The sequence below is a fragment of the Dermacentor silvarum genome, chromosome 9 (genome assembly GCF_013339745.2).
Source record: "Dermacentor silvarum isolate Dsil-2018 chromosome 9, BIME_Dsil_1.4, whole genome shotgun sequence".
Classification (NCBI taxonomy): Eukaryota; Metazoa; Arthropoda; class Arachnida; order Ixodida; family Ixodidae; genus Dermacentor; species Dermacentor silvarum.
The window spans coordinates 121263187-121282602 of record NC_051162.1 but is presented as its reverse complement, the minus strand read 5'-3'; the positions used below and the strand labels follow the sequence as shown (position 1 = coordinate 121282602).

The following is a 19416-nucleotide window of genomic DNA, read 5'->3' as shown; positions in this document are numbered from 1 at the left end:
ACACACACACACACACACACACACACACACACACACACACACACACACACACACACACACACACACACACACACACACACACACACACACACACACACACACACACACACACACACGCACGCACGCACACGCGCACACGCACACGCACACGCACACGCACACACACACACACACACACACACACACACACACACACACACACACACACACACACACACACACACACACACACGCACGCACGCACGCACGCACGCTCTTTATAGCCTACTTACGGTTGTCAAGTAAGCTACCGTGAGCTGAAACAATGAGCGCTCGTTAACACACGGGAAGTAGTCATGGTCCGATATTTCAAAACTAGCAGGAAGGAAATGAAGAAAAAGACTACTTGCCACGATAACTCACGAGCACCACAAAGAGAACCACTGACACCCTTATCCATGAAATCTCTCTAATCTCAACCAGTGTTCACACTGTAAACATTCTCACCTCAGTTATTATACATTCTCCTCTCCGACGGTGACGCAAGTGATTACACAGGGGAGAGAAGGGTGATTCCCAAGCTTTGTTCAGTATATAAAGGCAGGTACTGTGCACATGTGAGCGTTCGCTACGTGGTCTGCTCAGCTTTTAAACACCGTCGTCTCTGGCCGTTATCTGTAGCTCAATGGACAATTCTGTGGTACGCTTCACTTGAAATTTTCGAGACGTAATCTTCAGTTTCGGAGCCGCGTCTACCCTGAAACCGGCATCCTGTCTAAACGAGCTCTCTGCTCTTTCCCTGCTCAAAACGTCTTTTGCGACGTCTGATCATACATGGGGATTTTAAGTCATCTGGAAGCTGCAGTGAAAGCTCAGTCGATGGCAGTGTGACGGAATGGGAGACTTTTCATCGCAGATCGACCAGGTGAGTTTGCGTGGCTGGAATTTTCTGAGAGAGCTTGGGCTGTTTCATTTGAAATGGTGGAGGAAAACGTTGCGTCTGAACTCCTTAACTTGACGTGCGATGAGAGCAAGGTTATGACTCGTGCGATCGGCTTTCAGTTAGAATATAACAAAACATACTTGAAAACGCAGTTTAATCAGATATTTACAACAATGTTAGTAGGCACCGGGCCTAAAGACGCACAGTTTGGCCTAACGAGGCTCCGGGCCCCCCGTGATGCACTCATACAGTCATCAGAAATAATGCAAATTTTACACGCGGCAACGCGAGGCGGCTGACCCAGAGTTACAATTATACTGACAAAGAATAAGAGTACGAATTTTAAACCATTAGCATAATGGTTGTCCTTTAAAGCCGTAAACCAATCCCTTGTGAAATGTTGGGTTGTGGTTGGTTAAGGGTTGCCCATTTGGTTTGTTGTCGTTCCGCTTCTGCTTCGGCTTGTCGGAACTCGTTCATCGGTCCGGCGTTGTCATTTCGCTTCCGCTTGCCGAAACTTGGGATTTCTTCGGCCAGCTCGCGCCCGTTCGCGGGCCCACTCCCGTTCCGTTGTCGTTCTTTGAAGGCTGCCTCCTCTTCGGCGGAGCGGATCATAGCGCAGCTGGCCTTGTACTGGCGAGAAACGGTGCACGCGGAGGTGCCAGCTATGGGTGAGGAGGGTTTCCGACCACCAGCTGCGGTGAGGAGGAGAACCTGTCAAGTGCCGGCGGCGGCGCGCAACTGTGGATTTTTAGCGTACGACGACAGCCACACCGACGGCGACACGAGCCATGGGCAATACAAGCTTCGCTTGAAAACGGAGCGCGCGGAGTGCGTAAGGATTCTGGAGAACCTGTGAAGAAGCTCTGTGTGAGGAGGGTTTCCGGCCGCCAGCTGCGGGTTAGGAGGACTTGGTTTTTCGCGTACGACGACAGCCACGCCGACGGCGCGAGTCAGGCAATACAAGCTTCGCTTGAAACATAATCTGAGTATCTCCAAGCGACGGCAAACAAGACTAGCTTGGTCCAGCTACGTGGTATTTGCATATTTTTAAATCTTGGTGCATGATCGTTGAGACATCCTGTTTATTAGGTGCTGTTGCTACGGCAGGGGACTCTGCGTGCAGATCAACTGTCAGCATTTCCGTCAGGGACTGCATACCCTCCGAGGCTAAAGAGGTCACGCTTGCTCTAGCGGTAGCCTTCGGCAACGCGCTGGGAGAGTGTTTGACCATAATCGCTTACGCGCGGCAAACCTGCAGGAATTATCTCAACGGAAGGCTGAGGCGTGGCTACCACACTCCAACGGTATGGTGAAGTACTGGATCACGTAACGGGCAGCAGGAGGCAACATCCTCACCTTAGGCTCAGCATAGAGCAGGCGACATGCTGGTGTCAGCTTCGGACAGGCACCTACCTCTCCGTACCCGTATATACTTAATAAAATTCATCCTATCGCGGACGCGGATATATGTCTATACTGCTGGGATAAGACTACATTATACCACATCACGTGGGCCTGCCAGCGTAACGCGGCAGTGCCTCCACACGAAAGTCCCCCATTGGAGCAGGCGGAGTTGGCCTTGACCAGCCCGGCCCTGGAGAACAAGCTCGCCTGCATAAGCCGAGTCTGCGAGGCGGCTGCCTCCGCGGAGGTCTTGCACTACAAGACGGAAGGCCGGAGCGACCGACACTACTTTCTTGGACGTGAAGGCGAGCAGGCGGGCACGCATGCACGCACGCATGGTGCGGGACGTACAGCGCCTCATTTCGCCTTAGACTGTTGCTTTAGATGGCTTGCACTGAGTCAGCTGCTGACTGTAGGCGTTAGTGAACCGGCACGGTGAGGAGCGTGCCTCATAATCATAACTGGTTTTGGCACGTAAAACCCCAGAAAGAAGAAGAAGCATGGTGAGGAGAAGCGTCTCTTGGCGTCTCGCGCGCCTTGAACACTCTCCAACATAGCCGGCCGTGCATGCAGGGACCTCTTCTAAGCTTGACTTCCTCCATGGAAGCAGGTTACCCGCGGCAGTATGATAAACTGACGTTATTCTAGGTGCCATATCAAAGAGCCGTCACAGTTAGAAGTTGTGTCTGTGACGTTAAGTGCAAGCTATCTATGGAATAAAGCTTTAACAAAATGGCAAAAAACATGCTATAACTGTCGCATGGCCATGTTATGGGTTGCAGTGACAACAGGTAAATGGCCTGTAAAGGCTCATACACACTAGGCCGACACGACACCGATTTTGGTCTGCCGACTGTTGGGGACAGCTGTTTATACAGGGCGGAAAGCGCTGTGACCAACGGTTTAAAGGAAGGAAAAGGCTTTCGCCTACAGTCGGCAAACCAAAATCGGTGTCGTGTCCGCCTGATGTGAATGAGCCTTAAGAGATAAAACGGTATTGTCAGTTTGTTGTCAATGGTTGCTTGTGAATTCCACTTGCAACGCCGAGTGGATTCCCAGTTTTCTGTAGTCACAGTGAAGTCAGGTTGTCTGGCTCGGTACTCTTTCTTGTGTCATGCTTCAAGCCAGCTTCAAGCCAGTGTCATGCTTCAAGCCAGCTTTAGGGGAGTCAACCAAACTTTTCTGATTGTGGGTAGGCTAGCGTGAAGGGGACTCGAGATAAACTACCAGACAATATTATCAATGCCATAATTTCTATGTCGTAGATCGGTGTGAGGTAACAGTAGCCTACCTGCTTTTCTAGCAGCCTTCAGCATGCTGACCATCAACAGGCTACTGCTGGTGGCTGCTCCATGCACCTGGGCTCTTGCATCGACAGTGCCCGTGCTGGCGGTGACCTTCGCAAACCTGGGGTTCGCTTTCATCGTGATTCTTGTATCCTACTGGTCACTATGGCACTTTAGGCAGCTGTTCTTCAACGGGCTGGTTAGTCACAAAGGGAAGGCTGTACTCATTACAGGTGAGTGCGCTAAGATGACATCGAATCCAAATAGACTCCTTTAATACGTTATGTGGTTGTAGTGGGATCAGTTCTCCTTTTGTAGAGGCACAAGATTAGACGGGAGACATAAGGACAACGAAGAACACGATAGACAACCGCGGAGACTGCGGTGCATTATTTTATCATAGCAGCTCTCCATGTGGGTTTCCAGATTCCAACCATCAAGCCTTTCTGTTGCGTTTCAATTATTTGTAATGAATCTACACCAACTCGCCCAGTTTTCAGTCATTATGAATAAATAAGGATGTAGGATGTCATAATGTAATTACATTGATGAAACTGCGTTTATAAGAAAAAAACGAACACGCTCAAAATATAATTTTACCTCCCGCCAGGTTGCGATACTGGCTTTGGACACTTGCTCGCTGATCGACTAGCCAAAGATGGTTTTCTTGTATTTGCTGGGTGCCTGGATGCCTCTGGCACAGGTGCCAATATCCTCCGAGAACGAACGAACATCCGTGTGCTTCAGATGGATGTCACCAAGAAAGAAGATATTGATGCGGCATTCGAAATCGTGGAAAATGACCTCGACAACAAAGGTCAGTAATGCTATCAGAGATCGTACCTGCCCCCCTGAAATAAAATTTAGTTTGCTTTCATAAACCACCACTAAATGAGAACACTGCAGGCATGATAACATGTGTCGCCTCCGATGGCAAATTAAGTTGACTGACTTACGACTGGATGGATGCGAAGTGACACTTGGGTTCGTTACTCTAGCAATCACCTTCGCGTTCGGCAACTAGAATTCAATAGCGCTTGTTGGGGCTATTTTGTGACCTTTCACGTGCGCCTTTCACTGATTTAGCAATGCTCTAAACGTGCAGTGAGCTTTGGCCAACTTTTCTTGCAGTGTTGTGGGGAGTGGTTTGCAACGCCGGTGTAGGAAGTATCGGCTACATAGACCTGCAACCACTGAGCCGCGTGCGGGAAGTCGTCGAGGTCAACACCTTCGGCGTGCTCGCGGTCGCATGCGCATTCCTTCCGCTGCTGAAGAAATCGCGAGGAAGGCTTGTCATCGTTTCAAGCTTGCTGGGTGAGTCGAACTCTGCTGTTGAAGACTTTCGGCAATGAAGGAGGAACATCGTGGTTGTGCATCGTGGTTCCTCGCTGTTCTACGACGCAAGTTTGGCCAAACCAGTAAAATTCTCTCACCATAATTGGTTAGATGAAACCAGAGTTTCATGTTGAGAATGGTTGAAACCGATCGCCGGCAGTCCGCCAATATCGCATTGCCTGTGCTGGCATTTCCACTGCCTCGTGACCGCACACGGCTGGCTCGTGTAGGAACTTCCTGCAAAAGCGTAATTCCAAACTTTATAAATGCATAAACATTGAAATATTATAATGAGGGCGTAGTAACCTTGCTGGCTGACTCAACCGCCTTGCTTTTCGCCCACTCACTGGGGGCGCTTTAGGTATATAGCTATGACGGGATAGGCGCTGTCAGGTGCTCTATAGGCGCTGTCAGGTGCTCTAATGACTAAACCATATATCCCATATAAACACTGTTTGAGCCAGTGACTACGCGAGCGATACTTGTATCGCCTGTCGGAAGTAATTCGTCAGGACGTTTGAAGCAAAAAGAAACCTATATTTTAGCAGATAGAAACGACTAAGTCGTGGGACGCTGTTACCACGGGACCAAGTCGCCTGCGCGACCGGGTACACTGACATCGTTAAGCCCGTTTACCTCGCGGCAGCTTCTTTCCATTCCTAGAATAAGCAGCCGTGAAATGGCAAGGTACACTGTTCGCCTCCAGATAGTAGCGATACGAATTCACCTTTGAAATAATGATTGGTTCATCGCCTCGATATTGCCATAGTGCAGCGTACTTTTTTTTTTCGCAAGAGCATGAAAACTTAAAAAAAAAATCATTTGCTCAAATGTACTCTTCGGTACCTATAACTCGCATTCTAGAGAGTGCATGTTAACGTTTATGTCTTGTCGTTTAATGATCTAGCTTACGAAAGAAACGTTTTATTGGTAAATCTGCCGCCATGCCCATGAGCGGCGCTGGCTAACACTCGAGGGCTAACACTCCAGGGTTAATCTTGGCCAAATACAATAACACCCAAGACAGTGGTAGCCTAATTGGTAAAGCCCCACATGCTTAGTGCGGAAGGTGTGGATCAAGTCCCCACATCACGGAAGTTATTTTTTGTGCACTTTCATTCCCATTTTCCTTTATACGCGTATTTCTACATTTTAGTTAAACATAACCATTTTATTCTCCGTATGTTTTCTCAGGCGCCACTGTCCGCTACTTCGTATTCTTGCGTCTAACAAAAATCGAGCACCTTGAATTCCCTCATTCTGCTCATTCTTCGTAAACATTATTTTCTCACGTCATTGCATGTATTCTATTTCATTGATTCATATTCACATTTATGTAGTAAATAAGACGTCTTCTTGATTATGTCTGGTATTTTTTACGATATTGGTATACTCTGATGCTCCAGCGTAATAAAATTCTTGTTTTCGTCGTTTCATAAAGAAATGCTTCTAACAGATATGGATTGTAAGTACGCCCAGAATAGAGCCGCTTATCAGAGCGCCCACAGTCCTCGCAAAAGACACGCCGAAGATATCATGTGTAAGTAGCCCATCCGACAAACAAGTAATTTGGCCATCGGTCAGGAAGCACCAGTTACGTATCTATAAGTTGCTAGATAATCATGGAAAACACGCCAGAAAATGTCACTTGTTCGCTCTGCCGTGTTTTTGTTTCTTTTTCCGGAACGACAGCAAGGTTATCTGTACCAGAGTGCCTGGCGTATTGCATATCCAAGCGGGCCTCCATTACCCTGGCTGACGGGCTCCGCCAGCAGTTCTACTCCAAGGGCGTCCACGTCTGCACTGTTGAACCGGCGGCTTACAGGTTAGCATGGAAATCGAACTCACAGATGGCACATCTTGTACAGTTCAGTTTGTTTGGTAGCATGTTATTACGTATACGAGGATGATCACGAAAAAAAAAAAAAGTGGGCAGCTTGCACTAGTGGTGCAAGGCTGGAGTAAACAGCGGAGCTGGTGATCATTCAGCTTCTTCCAGGTTTTACTAGGCTTGGTTAAGTTTTGTTAGGAAATGCTAAGTGCTGCTAGGCACGGTTTTACGAATCGGCTCGCCACCGACGCGCAGATTCTCGCTGGGCCGCGCGACGCGCTTCAAGGTGAGCGGCTTCTTCTTCGTGTGTCCGGATCTTCTTTGGCCGTACCATGTCAAGGCTACATGTACTCGCCACAGTCAACGAGAGTTCTGCCGCCGTCGCGGCGGCTCCGAGCTTTATCTACCCTGTGACGTCACGGCCGTGCTGCGCCTCCACATTTGCCGGGGCGTGGCTGGTACAAACCTGCCGAGCCGCCGCCATGGCAGAGACGCCGGCTGCAGTCGCGGCCATCGCGCGCGTTCGGCGCGAACGTGGGGAAACGGGGAAACACGGACGGCGTCGGCAGCAGGTCTGCGCGTTGCCGCGTTGGTGCTGCTACAATGTTTCTCTCGTTCTCATTTTCTATTTCTCTCTCTCGAGCATAGCGCGCGCCGCGATCATGCTCTCCTTCCCTCTCCTTAACGTCCCATGTCAAGGTAACATGTGCACGGCACGGAGAGGAGGCGAAGCACACGCCGCTCCACGAGGTGGTTGCTGGGCTACCCAGGTGACTCATCGTACTCATCGTACAAACCGTACTCATCGTTTTTTCGATCGACGAGTACGGATTTACGTGTAGCTTAAACAGCTTCGCTGTTAAAACTAACCATGAGTCCCCCGCTATGGCGTGCATCCCAACATTGTGGTTTTGGCATGTAACACCCCAAAATTTAGTTTTATCCCCCCCCCCCCCCAACCCTCACCTCTGCTATACACCCACCTAACTCGATAAAGAAAAAAAAAAGTAATCGAAGCCGTATATAATTTTGCACTAAATAAAGAATCGGAGCCGGGCATACCACCTTGACTGAGAATTAAAACCATTTTTGATACCAAATGAGAGTGTAAACAGGAGGCTAGAAGTTCGAAGTGTGAGCGTGCGAATTAGTCTTAAACAGGTATTTAAGCTGTCCTCCTTGGTTTCCTCTTGCAAGATTCGAGGAACAAAGTGAAACAGCCCTTCGTACGTAAGTGCTGCTCGCTACGGATGGACAGCCATCTATGCCTAACATTGTAATGACGTGCACCTGTTCTGATGGCTGTGGTAACGCAGAACTTTTGATTCGTGAATACAGGTCCTGGTGCAACTATCAGTTAATGACATCCCTTGCAGGGATAGCTGTAAAGGGTGTGTTACTACTAATCGTCATGATATCTGTCACAGGTATCACCCGCCGTGTTGGCTTAGCGGAAGTTTAGTGTTGCGCTGCATAGCACGAGGTCTTGGCCACGGCGGCTGCATTCCGATGGGGGCGAAATGCAAAAAAACGCCGGTGTCCCGTGCATTGGGGTCGCGTTAAAGATAGACAAATAGTGGGTTTGGCACGTAGGACCCAAGCGTACAATTCAATTGTCACAGGTGTCATTGCGCTTAACATGGTCACGTTTCCATCACAAAAGAATGCGGCGGAAAGCTCCACTCGCTTTCGCCCAGGGTTATATTACTGCGCCCACAAGGTGCGTTTTGCCGTAGCATATTGACATGCGTATTTGTTCAGTTTATCCGGTGAATGCATTTTACCGGCTAACAAGTGTTGAATGCTATCGCACCACACAGGACGCGCAATTCTTTATCGGAAGTTTCTCGAATTTTGTCGCTGGTTCTATTCGTTGCCCATGCTTTCGCCGAACCTTGCGTAATGAGATTATATACGGGACACGAATTGTGCAGTACTTTATGGAAGGCGCGAAGGCACCAGTGATTAAGCTGCAACCTTCGACGAATCATGTGTAAAAGCCGACGCACTTGACCGGCAGGTCAGATTCTCGACAGTCACCGGCTTTACTCGCCGCTTTGGTTGTGCCTAAATTTTACTAGTTTTGCTGGGCACAGGTTCGCCTGAGAAAGAGTTAAACTCGTAACTCCCTGTCCTGAGAGGGCGCCATTTTTGACAGTGCGCCGTCATTTTCACGCTACGCTTTACCATCATCGTGCCGTCATCGCTAAAATAGTTGTCGATGAATTGCCTGTTTTGTGGTGGCATCCAAAGGTCCAGGACTGTGCTTGCCCTGAAATTTTGTGCAAGCTTGATGACGCTCGTCTGCTGATTCGTCGCCACCTACTCAAGCAGCATCCAGACCAGCGCGTCGCAAATGGAACGTTCCCGCCGCGTGTTCGCGGTCGAGGCTTGCCTCGTCGCGCTAGAGCGCAACTACTCAAGCTAAGGGTTGGCTGTGTTAATGTGCACGAACGTTTACACAGGCAAGGACGTGTGACTAGTCCATCGTGTACGTCTTGCGGTGGCTGCGAGGCACTTCAGCACCTGATATTGGAATGTCCCGCTGTCAGCGCGCAACGCAAATGGCTAGTGAGGGACTATCATCTCCTTGGCCTGCGGTGTACGACTCTAGATGAATGTTTATGCCCCAGTGGTTGTGCGTCTCGACGTGATCAAGCTCATCGTGCTCTCCTTACTTTTCTAGAAGCACCGAACTTAGGGGCACGTTTGTAACCCAGCAACCATTTCTTTTATTTTACATTCTTTAGTAGCTTGACCTGCAGGGACGGGCCCTACTGTATGTTGTACTTTATTCTTTGAGATTTGTCATCTCGCTCATTCTCTCCTCCCCTCCTTCCTATCTTTCCTTCTATGTTTGTCTCGTCCTTTCCGAAGAGTAGGCAGGTGTCATGCCCCTTCTGGTGGCAGTTGCCAGCCTTGCTTCTCGCTTTCTCTTTCCTGTGTATATGTTTGCAAATCAAATAATAATAATAATAATAATAATAATAATAATAATAATAATAATAATAATAATAATAATAATAATAATAATAATAATAATAATAATAATAATAATAATAATAATAATAAAGGTCCAGTAAAGGCCAGTATTAAGTGTCGCCGTATTAGTAAACTGGCCCTTATGCCATAAGAAGATCTGCTGTTTAAACGAGAGGGAGGCTTGGCAAGTATGAAAACATTCCAGAAGGCTGATGGTGACGCCGATAAGTTTCAGCCCTAGTTGGTCGTCATATCGCGATTTTGACAGCATTTAAGTGGCTCTAGTTAAGTTAACGGTAGGAAATAAATGACGAATTGCGTTCTGAAGGAAACAAATGTTCAACATAAGAAATTGCAATAGCGTTTACTGTGCCCGTAATGGCAAAATCACTGCCACATTCTATGACGTCCCACAGACGCACGCAGCAGCTTAGGAAAGTTGGGCCATCACTTGCTCGTGTAGTAATCAATATTTTTGCTGTCAAATGAGATAAAGGAAGGTTTGGAGTATGGTTTACCAGTCTCTAGTGCCTATCTGTGTTTGCCAACATTTACATTTTTGTCTCCCACTCACCACTGTAGTTGAAAGGAAAAGTGTACAATCATTGCATTCTACCGGTGCTAACATATGGGGCAAGAACTTGGAGGTTCCTGGGGAGGAACTTGGAGGAGAACAAGTTAAGGGCCGCACAAAGATGGATGGAACGAAACATGTTAGGCCTAACGTTAAGAGACAGGAAGAGAGCGGTGTGGATCAGAGAGCAAACGTGGATAGCCGACATTCTAATTGACATTAAGAAAAATAAATGGAGCTTGGCAGGCGATGTAATGCGTAGGATGGATAACCGATGGGTCGTTAGAATTACAGAATGGGTACCAAGAGAAGGGAGGCGCAGTCGGGGACGGCAGAAAACTAGGTGGGGTAATGAAGTTAGGAAATTTGCAGGTGCAAGTTGTAATCAGCTAGCGCAAGACAGACGTAATTGGACATCGCAGGGAGAGGCCTTCATCCTGCAGCGGACATAAGTACAGGCTGATGATGATGATATTTTCGTCTAAATGTTCTCGCCTCCATCTTTTTCGCAAACTCTACCAATAGAGTCGAGTGTTTGAAAGCAATCTCCTTTGTCGACCTATGTACGTTTCATCGCGTACGGGTATGAGATGTAAAGTTGATGTCCCATCTTGCCGAGTTAACCTGCACAATGACTCTTTCGTCTCAAAATCCAGTGGTGAATGCAGTAACTTTTGCCGCCTCCGTCGCTATCATTACTGGCACTACCAGCTTGAAAACTGCTACACTATATGCTTCTTGCTGGTCATACATTTTTTGCACATTCTTGTAGGTTCCTAACCACCGCTTTCTGTAATGCCTTCGGGCCTCGAAAGTATTTGCGAAAATGGTTACCAAATTATTTAAAAATGATCACTTTGCAAAGTTACGAATCCATTTAAAGCCAGAAAGACGAAGTTTAGGCAAGTCCAAGTACTACCCATCATTCCCATAATGGAGGAAGGCAAAATCATGAGCCATTCTGCTCAGTGAAGGTGGATGACCAGCGAAGCTGTTTAGCACATAGGCGCGTTGCTCCTCGGGAGACCGGACTATACGCGGTCTCCCCATTAGGACGACGGAAGAGAAGTGAAATTCAAAACGGAGAACGGCAACTTGTCTGTCTGTTATTTTATATACATTCGTGTGGACGACGGTACCACCGCCCCGAGGAGCCGGAGGAAACCCGACACGCGTGACGTTTCGACGGCATCACCACCACGGGAGAGCGGAAGGAAAAGAAATTAGATACGCAAACGCTTGGAACGTTGACAAAGAGAGGGCGATGCGAACGTAGACATGGCCGACGCGGGTCGCACAGCGGCTAATCTTTGAGAAACCTTCATTATCTACCTGGGAGTCTACTGATCTTGAAAATGGTGCCTATTCATAACTACTCTGCTCAAAATGCATATTCGAAGGGCGCCGACGAGCCAGCTGTGAAAGAAGACGACGACGAACGCGCGAGCAGTGGCACGAGCGCGTTCGCGCGGGACCCGAGTATTTGCTTACGCACACGAAAAATCCCCGGTAGGCTAGCCATAAACAGCTTCACTGTAAAATAAATGAACTAATCAATCACGAAGCAGCAATGAATCCACGAAGCCCCAGCAGCTGTTACCGCAATTGTTATTACTTTCCACTATGTTTCAGGACTTCCGTGGCCGATCACGCCGTACTCGAAAAGGCAATGGACGCCGACCTGCAGCGGTTGCCTGAAAGGATTCGCTATACGCTCGACGAGCGGTTCGTGGAGCGTCTGAAAAGTAGAACGCGAGTCCTCTTGTCGTGGTTTATTCGCAACGACACAGCGGAAGCCGTGGACGTCATGAGGAGGGCCACACTTGATCGGATGCCCAAGGCCCACTACACTGCTGGTGGCACAGTGGACCACGTGTACCGGCTGTTGATCGACTTGCTCCCGGCCGAAGTGATGGACGAAGCGCTTCATATCATGAGCAAAGTGGCAACGCTTCGCGCGAATAGGACACAAAAATGATTGAATCTAACATTCTTTTTATTGTTGTTTGAATGCGGTCTTGCCGAAATTGATGTCCGTTATTCCTGTGCATTATCACTGCTTGAGTCATGCCGGTTTTCTCTGCAGCCGTGTAGGTGATTGCGTGCTGATCATTGTACAGTGCGGTAAGCTTCTAAAGAGAACAGCCAATTACTATTCACACCAACATAACTTGAATGCCACCATCTTCGTCCTTACTTAAACCACTAATATTAAAGAAAACAATTCCAAGGCTTTTGTGTCAGTACCAAGCTGTAGTCACTCCCGAAATACAACAATTTAATGTTGCCTTTACGCGTTGACAATAGAGTTCATTTTAACGCAAATGAATGCACTCGTTTATGCCGGTTTCAGTGTTTATTTTTAGGAACAGGCACGAAAACGACAACATTTATTTATTTATTTATTTATTTATTTATTTATTTATTTATTTATTTATTTATTTATTTATTTATTTATTTATTTATTTATTTATTTATTTATTTATTTATTTATTTCAAGAAACACCTAAAGGCCCTCACAACGAGGGTATTACATGGGTGACAAAAATGCCATGACAAAATAGAGAAACGCATTAAATGAATAGACGACAAGAATAAAAATGTGGCGGAATAACACTCAATGAACCAATGAAAACACTCAACATAATAAACAGTGCCGAAAAAGTATGCGTGGCTCTGCTACCGCAAACCCCAAAGACCAGCGGAGCTGGGGAAAATCTAGTAAAGTAGTGGCAAACCACACATTTAGTTTCCTGGCGCTCAGGATTTCTCCGCGATGTTCTGCGTAGTATCGCGATGAATTCAACCGGCCACGTTCACAAGCCTCCGGATCTTCTTTTCTTCGCCTACGCGAACTCTCGGCTTCCCTCAATCTAAACTCGGGATGTTCTCTTCTGCGACGCTTGGTTTCAGCTTCCCTATAGCTCTCGCTTCAGGCTTTCGGAAGCGACGAGTGTCCAGTTCTCTTGTCGAAACCTGCCGAGCCGCAGCCAGAGACATCGGCTGCAATCACGGAGTAGTAGTAGTAGAGGTTGAGGGTAGGAAAAGATGCATATTTCTGGACAACAGGTGCGTTCGGCGCGAACGCGGGGAAACGCGATCGGCGTCGGATAGCAGCTCAACGCGTCCCACTACCACATGCCTCACTCCTCCTCTCCACCTCGCATCCACTATGCTGCGCGATGCTATTTTTATACTCCGCGTTCACTCTCTCTCAGCTCTCTCCTTCCCAGCTCGGCGAAGCTATCGCACAGCTAGTATGGGGTTGCTAGGCAACGCAGTGACGTCATAGCTCGGCGAGGTTCTGCGGCTCGCCGCATAACTTACGGCCGGCTTAAACAGCTCCGCTGTTAAAATCAAACACATTGCGGTAAACGGAGCAGAACTAGAAGAAAAGCTACGTATCGTTTCATTTATTAGAAGTTCATGAAAATTTGGTGTATTCATTTCAGTTGCGATTGTAGGAGGCAGCCGGTTCCACTCAATAATGGTTTTGGGTATGAACGCTTTCGCAAATGATGAAGTGCGGCAGGTGATGCGTTTCACCTTAAAAGGATGGTCATGGCGTGGAAAGATGGCTGAGGGTTATTGAAAGAAATCTTCATGGAGTAACGGATGATGGTAAATTTTGTAAAAAAGAGTTAAGCGAGCAAGTTTGTGACGATGGGAAAGGTTATCAAGATCCGGACGAGCTTTTAACACCGTGACACTAGTGAAACGCGAGTAATCTGAAAAAATGAAACGAGCAGCACGGTTCTGCAGGGATTCGATCTTATCTATGATGTAGGCTTGATCCGGGTCCCATATGGCTGAAGCGTACTCGATTTTAGGTGGGATTTAGGTAATAGAAGCAAGGTTACGCACCTGCGCAGGAGCATGTCGAAGGTTACGTTTTAAGAGGCCAAGAGAACGGTTAGCAGCTGCTAGTATCAAATCAGTGTGATAGTTCCAGGTTAAGTAGGACTAAAGGAGAACTCCTAAACATTTGTAAGTGGAAGCTGTCTCAACTGTTGTGCCATTCATACTGTATGTGGTTAGGATGCCGCAAGAATTCCTTGCAAAGGAGACGAGCTTTGTCTGAGAGTGGTTCAGGGTCATTAGCCACGATGAGCACCAAGCGTTAATTGAATCGAGGTTAGTTTGTAAATATTGGTGGTCAAAGTCACATTTAATGGCTCGGTACACAACGCAGTCGTCAGCGGACCGTCTAATTTGGGAAGATACGCAATTAGGCAAATCATGAATAAATATTAGAAATAGCAGGGGACCAAGCATACTCCCCTGGGGTCCACCAGATGTGACTTGAGCGATTGAAGAGTGAGAAACATTAACAGAGGTGAACTGAACGCGAGATGAGAGGAAGTCTTTAATCCATGCTAAAAGCTGAGGGTGAATATTGAGATGCGATAACTTGAGTAGTAGTTTACAGTGGGGGACCCGGCCGATCAAAATTGCTTGGAAAAACTGAGAAACAAAGCGTAGACTTGAATCCCGGCGTCTATTAAAATAAATGAGTCGTTAGTATATCCAGCAAGCTCAGTGTCACAAGAAAATCTTTTGGGAAGACCGTGCTGATATTTAAATACGATGTTGTGACCATTGAGACAATTATTGATTGGAGGAGGTGCAACTCAATGAAATGGGTCTATACTTTAGAGGATCAGAGCGGATGCCCGATTTGAAAATTGGCATTACTTTAGCTACTTTAAAGTCGTGAGGGACGGAGCCAGATGCTAATGACTGAGAAAAAGGTGCAGATATGACTGGAAAACTACTCTGAGATGTATTTTTAAGTATTTTGTGGTTAAAGCCGAGCGGGTCAGTACTTTTAGTATCTTTAAGGGTATTTAATAAAGAAAAAATACTATCACAACTCATGACTATAGGGGGCATGGAATAATCATGAAATGAGCTGAGAGCTAGAGAAGGGGTAATGACTTCATGAGTGAAGACAGCCGAAAACGCGTTGTTGAAGAATTGAGTAGAATGGCATCGTTCAGCTGATCACCAATAGGATTTGTTAAGGATGAATCAGGATGTTAATGTGGGTTAATTACTCTCCAAAATCTTCGGGTGTTATTAGATAGCATAGTGGGTTGGGGTAACACGTACGAGGTGTTTATTTTTCGAATTCATTGCATCAAATTCATAAGCATCAAGTTATTAAAAATTGCCTGTGATAGGTGGCACATTTCTAAAGCTTGAGCTAAACTTCTCATGAGGTGGTCATTACTTCTACGAGAAATCAAAATGCGCAATTGTATAATTTCCATGATTACACAAATTGCCTTTTTAAACAATTACTTTACGGCACATATTTCAATTCACGAATTGTAGCCGCTGAGTTTGCTAGGCGCATCCACTTAAAATGAATTCTCAGGACTACACCAGTTTGGAGGTATTAATTTTCAGTGTCCGACAAAATACATAGGCGTTCCTGTTACTTCTGTGCTTCAATGCATAAAACAGCCTGTTCTTAAAACATTACGTGGAACAACAGTGCATCTGTTGTGCACGCCGTATATCTCAAAACCGGTGCGTCGTCAGAATTCGTTCTAAGCGGATATGCCTTGCGAACTCACTAGCTACAACTCGTAGATTGAAATATGTACGATAAAAAAGGTAATTGGTGTAATTAAGTTCAATTATTAGTGAATATTCAAATAAGCATTTAGATTTCTCGTGGAAATAATGGTCGCTTCACCAAGTCATTTCGCTCAGGTGTTAGAATATTGCCATATGCCGCAGGCAATAAAAAAATGTCACAGTTTCGCCCTAAGGGCGAAGCAATGAATGCGATAGCAACACAGCAATGTCACACGAAGTAAGGTGAGCGGCTTTGGTAGCAACAACACGCCGAACTGTTGTCGACGCCATCGGCGTTTTGCCCGCGTTAGCTCAAAATGCGTGCGGCGTTGGTGACTGTTGCTGGAGCCTCTGATATAAATAGGCACTTGGTGCCGCAGCTAAACGTCGCCTCCCTTCCCTCCCCCTCCCCCACGGCCTCTCGCGCGTCCGAAGAAGGCGCGTTTGCTCTACATATATGGTGATTGTAAAGGAGGAAAGAGACGCCTACTTCTGCATAAGCGAGCACGGCGCAGAACGCGCGTTTGTTCTCCGCCGTGCGTTCACTCCCCGTGAAAGACGCGCCCCTCGCGCCCTTTCACTCGCACATACAGCGTTCGGCGCGCGGCGACGATTTCATCTCCAAATGACGTCATACAGAACCTACGGCGACGGCGACGGCGACGGCAGCTTTTGAGTGTCCATATAATTGCTATCGCAATAACATTACGCGGAACAACGGTGCATTTTTACCTTAAGTTTGACGCCGCATATCTCAAAACCGTTGCGTCGTCAGAATTCGTTCTAAGCGGATATGCCTTGCGAACTCACTAGCTACAACTCGTAGATTGAAATATGTACGATAAAAAGGTAATTAGTGTAATTATGTTCAGTTATTAGTGTGAATATTCAAATAAGCATTTAGATTTTTCGTGGAAATAATGTTCGCTTCACCGAGTCATTTCGCTCAGTTGTTAGAATATTGCGATATGCCACAAGCAATTAAAAAAACTTGGTGCAGCTTAAAAAAAACACCCTATTGGTCGACACACATAAAGCGCCACTTCCAACAAACTTATTTAGAGAGAAACCGGGACCATTAATGCGTAAGTTGTTGCCAAAGCGCGTAAATGTGCAGACGCACTCACATAGTGCAATTCTTTGAGTTATAATGATATAGCTACTAGAATCACGCAATGCTAACCGGCTTCAATGATTCTGCTTGTCTCAATTATCATTCCACCCACTTATCTGGACTTCCTGCAACAACGTAGCATGTGCGTAAATTTAGCGTTTACCTGAAATTCCCAACGGTGAAGTTAGTTTTTAGTGGTAAGTTCTAGGGGGGGGGGGGGGGGGTGACTTGGTATTCAGTGACATCAAAGTAATTTCGCGAGCGATGGCTTCGTTACTTAACAATCGCGGTCTCTAAACTTGTGACGTTTTCTTCATTTATTTTTCCTAGTTTGAAAGATATGGCGCAAAACGCGAAAAAGAATGCGGAATGAAGGTGGACCCGCGCCCGACAGCAGCTCTCTGAAAACAAACTTCAAACAATCAACACTGGGTGACTTTGTTACCGCCAAAAAGTTACATAGATGTTGGGTGATGCTTTTGTCGGATATGCTTTTCACAGAATCGCATTGCGTTTGAAGAAGCGTCAAGCGTATGTAATGCACTCCCACGGTGTTTGCGGCCTCTGTCATCTTTTGCCCCGAAAAACGGACAGCCCAATGACACTTGCCGCCTTCAAAATGCGCTCACCTGATCGGACCTCCCTACATTGGTCATTCGCGCCAGCAGTCCTATCGAGCAACATTGACAGTAGCGTGAAAAATACCACGCATTGTAGGCGACCTGTGTTCCTGGAGTTGCTTCTTTGGCTTCCTCGAAGATGTCAAGGCCACCTCCCACCTCTCTTCATTTCATAATCGGCGAAGTATACTACTTAAACTCTATGAACGCGCAAAATAGGTCATCGTGAATCGTCGCCTACTTGTTTCTGGCATTGGCGAGGACACGCCTTGATAACTGCGACATCTCGTTAGTCAGGTGACGCGTCTTCATCGACAACAACAAGTGGTTCAGAAGTAGGTTCTTGCTACACACGACGCGGAGAGGTGTGTAGACCCTCCATGTTTTTCTGTGTTGTGTTTGCGCTGTGGTTTCTGTTGCATTCGACGAATGGAATGTATCTTAAAGTGAGTAGCTTCATTTGAATGTTTCGCCCGTTTTTGCTGGTGGTTGGTATTGGTCGGCCTTAAACCGCCGATGCAACTGGCGCGCGCTGTCCCGCAACCGACTAGCAGCGCGTTCGTTGCCGAATGTCGATCTTTGAGACGAACTGTGTTTGTCGTGCTGATAGCTTTTGGCGTCTGAAGAAGAAGACGACTAACACTTATTGAGGTAAAAGGGAAGGGGTTTAGGAGCTAGATGGGTGGGGCCCCTAGTCCAGGGCTCCACTGGCTTCGGCCGCCAGCCGGACGTGGCCCAGAAGCGCTAGTCCGGGTCTGAGCTAGCGAGGAGTGCCTCTCATTACACCAGAGAACTTTCTAGTCTATATCTATCCTGTAAGGAATTTAGTTTATCTCGCCTTTTTATTACATCCCCATGAGACGTGGTAGAGGCGTCTGAAGGTTTAGATGCTGTGGTGGAGCGCTCGGTAATAACAGCCCTCTTCTTTTCGGCACCATCCTCTCCCCCGGCTGCGGGAAAGGGCTCCAGCGGCGGGAGAGGAGGATGGCAGTCGCCTTATGTGCTGCTGGAGACAAGGCCAATATGACGAATCAGTCTGTTCGTATAACCACCTATACGACAAGGTCAAAGTATAGGTGTTTATACTTAGACTACTGCTGCAGAATAACGGATTAACGGATCTGTTCTTTGCAAAATTACGCGATGAAAAGGCCTCACTGCAACAGTAATCCTCACTGCAACAAATATGCCCCTTCAAACGCTTCGTTCCTTTAGTAAAGCGACTAGCTTTCTAAAAAACGTTCAGCTATTCACTTACACCGACAACCATCGTCGATGGTTTCTCCGCAAATATTAGACAGTTTTAGAATAGCGTTATCGCCTTACCTACGTTAAACGCAAGCACATTTGCGGGACGTTAGGGTGCGCGTCTCTTAAAGACTTTTACCAGCGGAGCTGTTTACGGGCCGGCCGTAATGTGTGCCGCCTGCCACTGCGTTGCCTAGCAACCACCTCGCGGAGCGTCGCGCGCTATGCTTGGGAGAGGAAAAGGAAAAAAAAATGAGAGAGAGAAACAAATTGTAGCAGCACCAACGAGACAGCGTACAGAGGTGCCGCCGACGCCATCCGCGCCTCCGCATTTCCCCGCATTAGCGCCGAACGTATCGCGGTGTCCGTGACTGCAGCAGGCGCCTCTGGCGGCGGCTCGGCCGAGCTGCGCGCTATTGCGCATGCGACGTGACGTCATCCCGGCGTGTCGTTTGCTGCGCGCCGCCCGTACACTGTGCAAATATTTTTCGCCCCACTTCCCTACGTGTGC

At 47.3% G+C, this 19416-nt stretch overlaps 2 protein-coding genes across 3 annotated transcripts in view; both read left to right on the top strand.

Moving 5' to 3' along the window:
• Positions 1–12541, top strand: part of LOC119463870 (retinol dehydrogenase 7) — a 31678-nt gene extending 19137 nt beyond the window's left edge. The window contains exons 5-7 of one of the 2 annotated variants that reach the window (XM_049655968.1): positions 4747–4929; positions 6643–6775; positions 11970–12541. In XM_049655968.1, coding sequence (XP_049511925.1) covers positions 4747–4929; positions 6643–6775; positions 11970–12315 — 662 coding nt within the window. In that variant the 3' untranslated portion in view covers positions 12316–12541. The remainder of the gene's footprint in view (positions 1–4746; positions 4930–6642; positions 6776–11969) is intronic. The other variant, XM_049655969.1, reaches the window with a different exon arrangement.
• On the top strand, positions 811–4711 carry LOC125940180 (estradiol 17-beta-dehydrogenase 2-like). The gene is made up of 3 exons (XM_049655970.1): positions 811–904; positions 3633–3848; positions 4226–4711. The coding sequence occupies exons 2-3, from the start codon at positions 3644–3646 to the stop codon at positions 4438–4440; spliced, it is 420 nt and encodes a 139-aa protein (XP_049511927.1). The 5' UTR covers positions 811–904; positions 3633–3643; the 3' UTR covers positions 4441–4711.
• Positions 12542–19416: the final 6875 nt, after the last annotated feature.

Excerpts from the sequence above, each read along its gene's own strand:
- LOC125940180 (XM_049655970.1), top strand. The coding sequence starts at position 3,644 with ATGCTGACCATCAACAGGCTACTGCTGGTGGCTGCTCCATGCACCTGG. Across the intron at positions 3,849-4,225 it reads GAAGGCTGTACTCATTACAG|GTTGCGATACTGGCTTTGGA; the intron begins GTGAGTGCGCTA and ends ACCTCCCGCCAG.